Genomic DNA, 12,993 nt, shown 5'->3' with positions numbered 1-12,993 from the left:
TCCCCACCCCCCCACCCCCACACACGCAGGCAGTGTTTTCGGTTCACAGAGGGAGGAAGTGAGGCCCGCAACAGGGGGGGTTCCAGAAGAAGCAACAGCCATGAGTCAGGATACTTGGGTTCTAGTTTGCGCCCTTCCACCAACATGGTGGACCCCCTGGGAAATCCCTTCCCCACTCTAGGCCTCCAATTCCCCACCCACATAAGGAAAGGGTCAGGTGAGGTGGTGATTGTCGCGCGGCTCCTGGGAGCCACATGGCTGTGACACAGGAAGAAAGGGAAGGGACACTTGTGTTTGACTGAGCAGCCCCTCTTCCACCTATTTCATTATCAGGAATCCACAAAAGGTTTAGACCCAACAAAGGCTTCTGTTGTTTAAAATCTGAAAACCAAGGGATCTCATAGGGGCCCATGTCCTGTCAGTTTACATTTTCCTGTGGTCCCCTGGACCAGGTGACCCACCAGCAGCCCAGTCCCCCCCTCCTTCCCCGCTCCTCTCTGACCTGCAGCACAGGACTCTCCTCGAAGTTGTAGGCGCTGGGACGGCCCTCCAGGGTGGAGAAGGCCACGTTGCCCCCGCTCAGCGGGGAGATGTCGCTGAACTCGGAGGTGCAAAAGGCCACACGCTCATCCTGGCCGGGGCGCAAGAACAGGCCCTCGGGCCTGCCGTAGGTCTTCTGGCAGGAGGCACTGTAGTACTGGTATGGCTCCCATGGGCCACCAGCTCGGCTGCGCTTGTAGATAGCAAAGCTCTCGGGGCGACTGGTGTGGAACTTCAGCCGCACGTAGGTGATCTCGTAAGCTTTCCCTGCAGCAGGAAGACATGGGACCATTTTACAGAAGGGAAGGGACGGTCAGAATCCTGGTCCAGGGAGAGCCGAACGGCTGCGCTGCGTAAACTCTCCTGGATGGATTGTTAGAGGGTCTGGAGCGCAGTGCAGGGAGTGACACGATCAACTCGTGATGCCTGTCAGGGGCACCACCTAGATGCAGAGGTCGTTTGCACGCTTCCCAGGTGTTTGTCATCCCTTATCTAGGACAACTTGTTCCCTGCAGAGGAATCTGCAGAGTAGCACACCTGACAGGCAGCCATCTCTTTTTGCTCAAATTTGGATCTTCTGATCCAAATCTCCAGCAGCGGGATGTTGCCACATCCTGAAGAAGCCTGCTCTACCGTTAGAAAGTTATTTCTTTGACTACATTCCAACAAAGCCAATCCTTTCACTTGTGCCTTTGGCCTTTTTCCCTCCCAGTGACTTCAAACCCTTGGCATCTGGAGACAGCCCTGTTCCAAGCCCCCTAATCCTAACACCATCCTCCCTGGGCCCCTCTATTCCTCCCACTTCCGTCTAACATCTCTTCTGATCCATCTCTTCTCAAGAGAAGTCTATCTGCTGACCCACTAGCCTCATCTCCCAAATGAACCCTCAGTCCTTTATAATTCAGTATCTTTAGGCTACTCAACTGAAATTACTCTTGCAGAGCCACCTCAAAACATCCCTCGTGGCCACAGCCAGGGGACCCCGCCTTGCCTATTCCTGGGCCACTGCTGATTCCTGGTACCTTGGAAGCCCCCTCGCCCAGGCGTATCACGCAACGGAATATTACTTGGCAATGAAAAGGAATGAAGTACAGCTGCTCTTCGACTTACGACGGGGTTCCATCCAGATAAACTCATCCAGGTAAACTGAAAACATTAAGTCAGAAGTGCATTTACTACAGCTAACCTGCCAATCACCACATCTTCGCTGGGCCGAGCTTAACACGCCCAATGCACTTACATTCGCCTACAGTTTCATCTCAGAAGTCACTGCCTTCCTTCTCCTCTTCTCACCAGAAGCAGGAGACAACATGGGCGTTTTGTAGACATGATGCGAAACCACAAATACAACATCCAACGATGCTGGCAACATAGTCACGATAGGGCGTCAGTCATTCAGCCTTGTGATCGCGTACCCAGCTGGGAGACCCGGCTCACTGCCCTGCCCGCATCACGAGAGAGGTTCGTACTGCCTACCAATAGCTCAGAAACGGGCAAAATCCAGTACGGTTTCTACTGAATGTGTATAGCTTTTGTACCATCGTAAAGTTGAAAAGTCATAAGTCGAACCATCGAAAGTCAGGGTCTATCTGTACTAATATATGCTACGACGTGCGTGAACCTTGAAAATATGATAAACGAAAGAAACGAATCACAAAAGATTACATACTGTACGATTCCTTACATTAAATGTCCCGAATAGGCAAATCCATAGAGACAAAAACCAAATTGGCGGCTGTCAAGTGCTGGGGGGTGGAGTGGACTGGGGGAAAACTGAGGGATGTGGAGAAACTGGAACCCTGTGCGTTGTTGGCGGGAATGTAAAATGGTGCATGCGCTCTGAAAATGTTTGGTGAGTCCTCAAAAAATAAAAACAGAATTCCCACACACTACAGCAATTCCACTTCTGGGTATGCAACCAAGAGAACTGAAAGCAGAATCTTGAAGAGATATTTGCATAACCATGTTCACAGAAGCAGCACTCATAATAGCCAAAAGGTGGAAGCAACCCAGGTATCCACTCATGGATGAGGGAAGAGCAAAATGTGGTCCATCCACACCGTGGAATATTATTCACCTTTAAAAAGAAGGAAATTCTGACACCTGCTACGACATGGATGAACCCTGAGAACATTATGCTGAGTGAAATAAGTGTAAACGTACTAATGTCCCTGAACTGTACACCCAAATATGGTTAAGATGGCAAATTTCACGTTATGTGTATTTTACCTCAATGAAAGAAAAATTTGGAAAAAATATATACATATCTATTAGCTTTTTGGGAATGCAGTTTAGAGACACGGATGAAGAGCCATAATAATATTCCTGGTCTTTGGTACAAGAATCCCATTTCTGGGAATTCAAACATGGAAAGCAACCTAAATGCGTGAAAAAGTTCATCGAAGTGTTGTGTTTTTTTAAAAAGATTTTTTATTGGGGAAGGGGTACAGGACTTTATTGGGGAACAGTGTGTACTTCCAGGACTTTTTTCCAAGTCAAGTTGTTGTCCTTTCAATCGTAGTTGTGGAGGGCGCAGCTCAGCTCCAGGTCCAGTTACTATTGCTAGTTGCAGGGGGCGCAGCCCACCATCCCTCGCGGGAGTCGAACTGGCAAACTTGTGGATGAGAGGATGCGCTCCAACCAGCTGAGCCATCCGGGAGCTCAGCGGCAGGTCAGCTCAAGGAGCCGTGTTCAATCTTAGTTACAGGGGGCGCAGCCCACCATCCCTTGCGGGACTCGAGGAATTGAACCGGCAACCTTGTGGTTGAGAACCCACTGGCCCATGTGGGAATCGAACCGGCAGCCTTCGGAGTTAGGAGCATGGAGCTCCAACCACCTGAGCCACCGGGCCGGCCCCCGAAGTGTTTTTTATAATATGAAAAAATTGAAACCATCAGAATTCAATGAATTATAGGACACAAATTCATGGATGATTGAAGCCATTGAAACAGCTGACAATGAGTTAAGGGGAATACAGGGGAAAAACTTAAGTCAAATGTTGAATGAAAAAAAAAGACACAAGCTCTAACATTCCAAATCATCAGATTATATTTTAAAATCCCTGAAGAATGGGCAGGAAAGGAAGACATCAAACAAATAAGTGTGATTGTCCTCGGGGCAGAGGACTATGAGAGACTTTTCTTCCCTTTTTAATTGTTCTGCATTTCCCCAATTTTCTCTCGTGAAGCTTGGTCTAATTTAAAAATTGGAGAACACACATTTTGAAAAACAATTTTTTTATAAAAGCAAACGCCTTTCGATGTTCTGTTTTAAGATGTTTTTCAAATTTCCATTGCAGCACAGCTTGGCACTGTAACCCCCAAGTCCCTCAAAAGAAAGCACGTGTGGCTGACAAGTCAGTGTCCAGGGGCAGCCTGGTGGCTGCTTCTGTTCCGAGCAGGCTTCAAGCCTCGAAACCAGGCAGGGTCTTACCCCATGTGTACTCACGAAATGATGGAGGCCAGACTCCTCCGTAAACATCTAACAGCCAGACGCCTCACGGGAGGGGAGCTTGGAGCCACTTAAAACGTAGCTGGCAGCTAAAAGCGCAATGGGAAAAAGGCAGTCACTGGGATTTCACGCAAACAAACCACATCACATGCTGCTTTTCCTCTTCCCTGCCAAGCCAGGAGGTGAGAGAAGGTATAGGAACATCACAGACACATCAGCAGCAGGAACTTTTTGTTACAATAATTAGAAGAGTCTGGAAAGCAACTTAATCCTCACTTTGTAAAGAAACGGTTTCTGCCAGAGAACCCAAAGGCTGCGGAAGGAACCCTCCCAAAGATCTAAACAGCAACAGGAATGAAATGTACAGCCTCAACCCAGAGCTTTGTGAGCCCGAGGCTGATGAGGCTTCAGGGTGATGCTGAGACAGGTGTGTGCCAGGCAGGAAAACGGGGCCAAAACGTCATCCCCAACTGTTAACGGGATGACACTACTTGGGAGCACACAGCCACCCAATATGTTGTTCCCTCTGCCTGGAATGCTGTTCTCTCTGCTCCTCACCTGGCTGGTTCCCATGCATCCCTGCTCATCCCACTGGTCTAGAGGACTGACCACATGCTCCAGCATCAGCAGCATCCTTCTCCTACCTTTCCTGGCTAATGGCTACTCATCCTTGGAGCCACGGGCTTGGGTGCCTCGCTGGGCTCCCCCAGCCACCCTGAGCTTTCTAATCTTGTTCTGTAAAGACCTGCCCATCTCTCCCACTAGTCTGTAACCCCCTTGGAACAGGAGCTATGAATCCTCAGAGCTGAGCACGGCCTTTGGCACATAGTAGGTGCTCACTAAATGCTTGCCCAGTGAGCGAGTAAAGACAAAGCATGATTTGTACTTTCAAGGAGTTTATAATCCAGTGAGCGAGTTGAGACAGATAGGCCTGAAAACACAGCTGACACTGTCACAACGTTTCTGCAAGTCCTGAACCTGGAACGCGTCTGTTTAACAACAGCCAGCATTTAGTGAGCACCTACTGTGTGCCAGGCACCTTGCTAAGTGCTTTACACGCACTGTATTGCAACATCCCCAAACAGTACCATTGCTGTGCACGTTCTACTAATGAGGAACCTGCCCCACGTCATGCACAAAACAGCTGAGTCTCTACTTGACTGCAGGCTTGTCTCGCCCCAAAGTCACTGCTCCGAACAGGCTCCTCTCTGTTCAGGGCTCTGTGGGGCCCAAAAAGAAGGAGCTGCCCAGGAAGGGGTGCTGGTGCCCATGAAGACTGCAGAGGCTGCCCAAGCCATGTCCTCTCCAACCAGCTGGGACACAGAGCCCATCAGGAATGACACGAGGACACTCATAAAGCCAGGCCGGCCCACATCCGGAACTGGCCAAGGAGAAGGAGCTCTGAACGGAGAGGCTTATTTTGGGAAAATGGAAACAAAACAAAGCCCTTTAATTGGAGCCATCTGGGGAGCAGTGGCCTGGGAGTGGGACTGGAGGGGGCAGGGTGGGAAGCTGAGCTGGGAACGCGTGGGTGAGGCTGCACTGCCCACTGTGGGCATCAGAACCAGGTGGGGAGAGCTGTTCCCAGCCTACAGGGAGATCACAGCAGGGTCCTCAGCTCCACCGTCTGGCCGTCCACTGCTCCTGTCTTCCTCTCCCATCCTAGCACTTGGCAGTCTGGGGCACAATGAACCCCTGTTAGGAGCTGGGGAATCCCCATCATCATGAGAGCCAGGCTGAATCGGAACTGGGCGCCTCACAGTTCTCTCATCTTTAGGCCAAGAGTCTAAACCCCACATATCAATCAAGACTGTCAAGCCTATTGTCTAACCTGGAAAGAGTGAACAGGTGTTAGCTGATGGATGATTGCCTAGGGCTTTGTGTTAAGAAGGATTCTGAGCTCCAGAACTGAGACATGACTGAAATGTACAAACTACACAATTGCAAAGAGACAATGCAGGGCATTCAAGACCCATTCTAATAAATCAGAGAACCGAGGAAGGGCTGGGTGGGAACAAAGAGGAGGGCAAACACGAAGAACATTCCAGAGAATGATCTGGTGATCTGCTCAATAACGAAGTCAAAGGATAGAGAAAGAATCGCAGTTCCTGAGTTCTTGCTTCAGTGCGTGGAGAGACGAGGGGAATAGGAGGATGCCTTTACTTTTTAGTTTAAAAAACACGTAACATAAAATTTGCCCTCTTAGCCATTTGTAAATGTACAGTTCACTGGTATTAAGGACATTCTCACTGCTGTGCAACCATCACCACCACCACCCAGGATACTTTTCATCTTCCTCAAATGAAACTACCAATTCAACAACTCCCCCTTCCGTCTCCCTGCTTCCCGGCCCCGGCACCCACCATTCTACTTTCTGTCTCTATGAATTACTCTTTCCAGACCTCATATAAGTGGAATCGTGCAGTATTTGTCCTTCTGTGTCTGACTTATTTCACTCAGCATACCGCTTTTTCAAGGTTCATCTGTGTTGCTGCATGTGTCAGAATCCCCTTCCTTTTAAGGCTGAATAACCTGTCGTGTGCATATCACATTTTGCTTCTTCATTCATCAGCGACCACTGGGTTGCTTCCACACTTTGACTACTGTGAACAATGCAGCTATGAATATGGGTACCTTTACCCTTGGACACTTAAGTTCGAAGCACTGTGTGACATCCAAGCACTGACACTCAGGAGTTTGCTCGAATTACCCAGTCAAGGGCTCAGGGGGACACTGGGTGAGAGGTGCAGGTGCAGTCCCAAACGTTGACCACGATCCCAATAGGCAAAGCCAGGGTACAAGATGGGGAGAGGGGCAGTGGGGGGCAGGGCTGCCATGGAGATGAGGGGGAGCAGGGGAAGGGAGGTGGGTGAAGTGGCTGGAGCCCAGGGTGAGCAGGAGCCGGGCAGGGCCAGGAGGAAGGCTGAGGGCCTGTGAATGCCACAGCTTAGGAGTTTGGATGTATCTGGAAGGCTGGGAGCCATTCATTCATGCATTCATTCACGTATTCCGTTTTTCCCAGGGTAACACGATATAGAGATGATGTGCTGGGGTTCACATCCCACCTCCACCACTTACCAGCTCTGTGGCCTTGGCCAAAATACCTAACCTCCCCTCAATAAACTGGGTGACTTGAACATAGTGACTCAGTTTCCCTATTGGCACAAAGGGCAGAACGATAACAAGGCTTAATGAGTAAATGCCTGCAAAGCACTTAGACTAGTCCCAGGCATGCAGCACACACACAACTGTTAGCTGTTACTCCATTCATCGGCTCCACCAACATTTACAGAGCACCACTGCCCAGGGGGCCCTGTGCTGGGGGCCAGCTGTGAAAACAGGCACTCCCTCTGCAGCTTGGAGTGTGATCCACACAAACAAACCAAAACCTCAAGGCAGCTCGATCCAGACTGTGGCGGGGAAAGGCGAGGGGCTGCAAGAACGCGTAGGCAGGCGCTCTGCCCAATCCTGGGGGCTGGGGTCTTCCTGGAGGAGGTCACCGCTAAGCTGAGTGGCGCAGACAGTGCCTGGCCAGACCGCATCCCCAGGGCTTGATACAGGGACAGGCGCACAGTAGGCAGTCACCTGTTTTGTTTACGAATGAGATATGGGTGACCCAGAAGAAAGCAGGAGAAAGTATGCAGGGCAGATGCGCGCATATGCAAAGACCAGGAGGAAAGACAAACATCATGGCACCTTCGTGTCCACGCTGAAGGAGCAGCTGGCGGAAGCTAGAGTGGGAGGTGGGGCAGGCGCCCCCAGAGGATGTCTGCACCCCTTCTGGGCTTTGGGACTCACCTCTCCTGCAACTCCTGGCTCAGTCCTGGGAGGCCAGACCAGCCGGGCCATGGGTCATGGGGGGGCTGCTTCTGTGGGTGGGGGCTAACCCTGCCGCTGCCTTGACCCCCTGACCTGCCTGGGCCCCAGTATTCCAGCCAGAACCCCCAGGGAGCAGGAAGGAGGACTTGTGCACCAACCCCCATCCCCCGAGGGCTGGCCCCAGCCAATGCAAACACAGCCGCCCACTCAACAGGAAGACGCAATGGGGCCAAGGCTCAGGAGACCCAGCTGGTTTTGGGCTCCTCAGGAGCCCAGCAGGGTCCTCCTGCAGTCCAGGCCCCGCCCGAGCTGGGGCATTTCCTCGTCCCCTCCGCTCCATCCATCTGGGCTGTGTGGGTCCGAGGACACAGCGAGTGGCCTCTCAGCTCCCCTGTGTTGTCCCCAATCTGGAATGTCCTTCATTCTTATGTCAACTCCCACTACCCTTCAGATCTCAGCGAGGCCCCTTTACCCTGTGTGTTTCCAGAGCATAAATCCCCAGTCATTCCTGGGTGGGCCCAGCCCGTCTTCTGGAGGGCCATACCCCTCAGGCTTGGGAGACAGCTGATGAATGCATGGAGAAGTCAGCCTGCAGGAGGGCAGCGGAGGCTGGCTGGAGGGTGGGCAGTTCCTCCTGCAACTCCTACCTCACTCAGGCTCACAACTCATCTGCTCCGAGACTCGAGGGTCTTTCAGTCATTCCAGGAAATTCTCAGGAATCCAAGAAAGTGTACGAAGAGATCTCCCTGCCGCAGCCAAACGCAAGGCTCGGACCCTCCTCCCTTGGACCAGTATCATTGTTAGGGGCAGCGCAGTTGGGGGAGGGCCTCAAGGTCTGCCACTTACTGGCTGTGTGACTCTGGGCAACTGACTTCATCCTCAGAACTTCAGTTTCTCTGTCTATAAAAGACATCGTGTTGGGTTGGGGGTGCCGGCTCAGCAGGGTTCTTAGCATGTGGTGAGACTCCCCAGAATCATTTGTTTCCCCTGATGACCATCCACCTTCCCCAACACCCTCCACCAGCCATCAGGTCTCAGCCCACCTCTTCCCTGGGCTTCAGCACAGGGCTGGGAGCTGCCAGACGCTGATGCGGCCTTTCATCCCAGACAGGAAGGCTCAGCTTAGCAACTGGGAGATTTGGACCAGATGTCTATGAGCTCGCAGGGGGCTGGGAAAGCAGTGACCTCCATCCTGGGGCGGACTGGCTGCCTCTCCCTCCCCTGCCCCTCACCCCACTCCCCAAAGGAGACCCCAGGCCAGCGGCCACCCACTCTCCCCTCCCACGAGCAGAGCTGTCAAGGAGATGGGGATGGAGCCAGCGGAGGTGGCCTAAGGACCAGAAGGAGGGGCTCCATGGCCCACCTCGTCTGACGACAGGGCCCCCTCCACTGGGAACACTGACAAGCCCAGACCTCTTCTTCCCCCCACCGTGTTACGCAATCCATGACTTAGCACAAAGTCCAATGAAACCAAACATGGGCCAACTCTGGCACTGCTGTGGGTCTCCGGTACCCCTCATACGTAAACAGGGTCAGGATATTTTTTGGGAGCCAGCTTGGCCAGCATTTCTCAATCCCTTTGTAGAGGCCACCTCCAGGGGAAACCTCAGCTCTGAGCTGTGCTCAGCAGAGTGACGTTGGTCACATACAAGGACTGTCACAGCTCCTGTGAGCACGTGGCCCACCGAGGCTATGGAACCTGCACAGCTGCCCAGGAGGGGGCAACTCTTATCCCATTTCACAGAGAGGAACGGAGGTCTGGAGAGGTGATAGCATTTGCCCACTGAGTGGCTGTTCTGGCCTGAGTCCAAAGCCCCGTTTTGTGATATCCTATTCAAAGTATCCTATTCTGTCTTCCAGAGCAGGCAAAAGAGCCCTGAGCTGGGCCCAGATGCACAAGATAGAAGACATAACATCGTTCATTCATTCTTTTCTCCGTTTACTGTACAAGTATATACACTTCTGGAGCCCCTCCTCTGTGCCTACTGCTGTATGCATAGTGGAGAATCACTGGTTGGTACAGAGTATACAAAGTATGTGTGTGTATGTTTGTGTGTGTGTGAATGTGAGTATACGCAAGTGTGTGTATGTGTAAAGGTGAATGTGTATAAGTGTGTAAGAATGAGAATGTGTTCGTGTGAGTGTGTGTGAAGGTGTGTGTAAACGTGAGAGTGTATGTGTGAATGTGTTTACGTGAATGTGCATGTCCAGGTGAGCATGTGTGAGCGTGTGTGTAAGAATGTGAGTGTGTGAATGTGAGTGAGTGTGTGGAAGGTCTTGGCTCCTCACTCAGCACGGACCTCTGAGCCTCAGGTTCCCTGGTTACCGAAGAATGGAGACCGCCCCGTTGCTAAGTGTTCTAGAGTTCAACGAGGCCACACAGCTGAACCAGGGCTGGGCACACAGCCAGCGCTGGGTAAGTGGGGATTGCCCCCAAATCCAGACGCTTGCCTTCCCCTCCCACCTTGTGGTGCCTGGGCTGAGCCTCTTGCCTGCCCCTGGATTCCACCGACACATGTAATACATCAGCCAAACCCGCACCCTCTGTCACAGAACAGCACGTCTCCTCCACAACCCCCACCCTGTCCCGGATTCCTTCCCCTGTGGCCTTGGGGTTCTGCCAGCCCCATCCAGCCAGCTCCCCCAGCCTTCCTCCCCCAGTGATTTCCTGTTGCCCGCCTGGGTAGAGACTGCACCCCATCTAGAAGTCCCACCTCTTGGTCCTGAAGGGCCAAGAGAAAGTGACAAGGCCCAGGGAACTGAGTTTCTTGGGGCAGCAACCAGCACCGGTATGCCCTGAGGAGGTCCAGGGTCCCCCCACCTCACTTGAATGTCATTTCCCCGCCCTCCCCAAGGCACTGTCCTCCAGGGCTAGGAAGAGCCCACACTCTAATAACCAGTAGAGGTCATGTCAAGGACTTCATGCTCTGACCTTGGATATATTGTACACAGATGTGCATATCCAGACTGCCATTTGGCAGCTGTGTGCCTCTAGGCAAAATACTTAACCTCTCTGAGCCTCAATTTTCTCATCTGAAAACTGGTGATACAGTCCTATAACCCCTTCTCCAAACTGCTTGGCTCCAGTTGTGTTTTGCAATTCTGAACTTTTCAGAGATTACAGAGATGAAGCAGTCCTTCCTTACACCTTGGATCGCGTTAACACCCCCGCTGGGTCTGGGGCCATAGGCTGTACTCAAATGAGATTTCAGCAGCAAAATATATGAATAGTCACTCCAAGTAGAATAAACAAAGTCTATAAATAGCCTCAGGTCAGATTTAGCAGCCAACATGAGTTATAAAACACTTTGAGCTTTCAAAGCTTTGGGAGATTTTGGACCCACAGATAATGGAGTGTAGATGGGTGGAAACATCCCTCCCTGAAAGGGCTGCGGAGGTTGCAAGAGATCAGATGCCTCGTTCACTGCCAGGCACATCCAGGGGCTCCTGGCTTGGGCTGGACTTGGAGAGGGGCGGGGGCACACCCCTTGGCAATGGGGAGGGCCGGGGAGCCAAAGGCTGGGTCCAGACTCTGGATTCTGATGCCCAAGAATCTAACGCTCCTGCACCTTGGCATGTTGTCGGGTAGAGGGGGCACAGGCAGAGCAGAGAGGCCATGCCATTCAGTCCAACCACCCAACAGCAGCATGAAGCATGGCTCTCGCCCTGAAGGATAAACCCCCGGGTGATAAATGCCTGGCTCTACCCCAAGGACACACCCAGGGGCCGCACACAGCCTCAGGGATTCACTGAGCCCCCGGAAGTGGACCAGATGGCTCCTGCCCTAAATGGCTCACTAGTTCACCCCCTGGTGGGTCACCTCCCATCTTTCCCGACAGCAGCTCTGGGTCTAGGATGGCCAGCCATTGCAGGGCATTGTCCTTGCAGCCAGATCCACTGCTTTGTGAAGGGTTCCCCAGAGACTTCCCACCCCTCCCAACCCCAGGGGGTGCTCATCAGCCTAACCTTCCAGCTACTGGGGGGCACAGGTCCCATTCCTGAGTTCCCCCGATCTGGCTCCTACAGTCAACCCAAGTCGCCCAGCACCTGCGCCCTCTTGCTTCTGGCCCCCGGCGGGGAGAGGTGACGAGATGGCGGTGGCGGCCTCGAGCCCACGCTTACCCAGGCGGAGGGTGATGTTGACGGAGGTGGGGTACTGCACGCCGAAGGCCATGGACGGGCTCTGCCACCAGGTGCTGTCGTCCTGGCTGTGGAAGTCGGTGAGGTAGGACGCGTTGTGGTGGCGCTGGGGGTCCGCGGCGTCGCAGCGCTGGCACTGTGCGCCGGCGCCGCCCGACGGGCCCACGTGCGGGCAGAAGTCCTCGGGGGGACGGCCGCACGTGTGCGACGCCTCCGCCAGCCGGCCGAACGCCGCGTTCTCGAACACGGGCAGGCAGCGCTGCGCGCGCCCCGCGCCGTCGTAACACGCGCCCATGCCCGCGCCGGCCGCCCGCGGCGCCAGGAGCGCCAGGCCCAGCAGGAGGGCGGCCGCCGCCATGGTCCAGGGCACCGACGCCCCGCGCTCCCGGCCGTGCGCGTCCGACTGCCCCGCCAGGCGCGGCTCCGGTGGGCGCCAGGACCCGCCTACCCCGGAGGGCGGGACCCACGGCGGGGCTGGGAGGGCCGCCGGGAAGGACCCACGCGGGCAGCATCCCCAGCTCCCGACCCTGCGGCCCGTGGTGCTTACCCCACCTGGCGGACGCGCCCGGGAGTGCGGGCTTCGGAGCTGCCTGCGCGGCCTTAGCCCGGCGCTGCTGGGGCTCCCTAGCCCCCGAGCCTCAGCGTCCTGCCTGTGAAACGGGATTCGTCACGATGCAGCTTCGTTACCGCTGTTGGGAAGTTTCAATGGCTGCTCGTTAAGTGGAAAGTGCTTTTCGACTCCTGAGATAAACGCGGACATCAGGGTCTTTGCCCTGGGCTTTCATGGCACTCCTCTTCCAGCAGTGAGGTCACTCAAGGCAGGTTCGTGGGATGGTCCCTCACATGTCCATGTCTCCGTGAACTCGGAAAAGTGCCTCTGCTGCTGGCTTCTCTCTGCTCTCAAAGCAAAGAGATTCTAACCGGGTATTTGTGACCGAAGGTACCTGGTCTCATTACAAATATCACCTCAGACAGGCCTTCCCTGCCCTCCTCTCCAGAGGTTGCCCCTTTTGACTCTCCGGTCATTAAAGTTAGTAAATCAAA

The 12,993-nt window shown here is 53.7% G+C and overlaps 1 protein-coding gene across 1 annotated transcript in view; it reads right to left on the bottom strand.

The window, feature by feature from the left end:
* Positions 1 to 12,353, bottom strand: part of LAMC3 (laminin subunit gamma 3) — a 56,544-nt gene extending 44,191 nt beyond the window's left edge. The window contains exons 1-2 of the mRNA XM_081065509.1: positions 11,932 to 12,353; positions 503 to 807 (exon numbers count right to left, since the gene is read on the bottom strand). Coding sequence (XP_080921635.1) covers positions 503 to 807; positions 11,932 to 12,307 — 681 coding nt within the window. The 5' untranslated portion in view covers positions 12,308 to 12,353. The remainder of the gene's footprint in view (positions 1 to 502; positions 808 to 11,931) is intronic.
* Between the last annotated feature and the right edge of the window lie 640 nt (positions 12,354 to 12,993).

Source organism: Rhinolophus hipposideros (genome assembly GCF_964194185.1).
Source record: "Rhinolophus hipposideros genome assembly, chromosome: 11".
Classification (NCBI taxonomy): Eukaryota; Metazoa; Chordata; class Mammalia; order Chiroptera; family Rhinolophidae; genus Rhinolophus; species Rhinolophus hipposideros.
The sequence above is the reverse complement of the archived record's forward strand: the minus strand, read 5'-3'. Positions and strand labels throughout refer to the sequence as shown.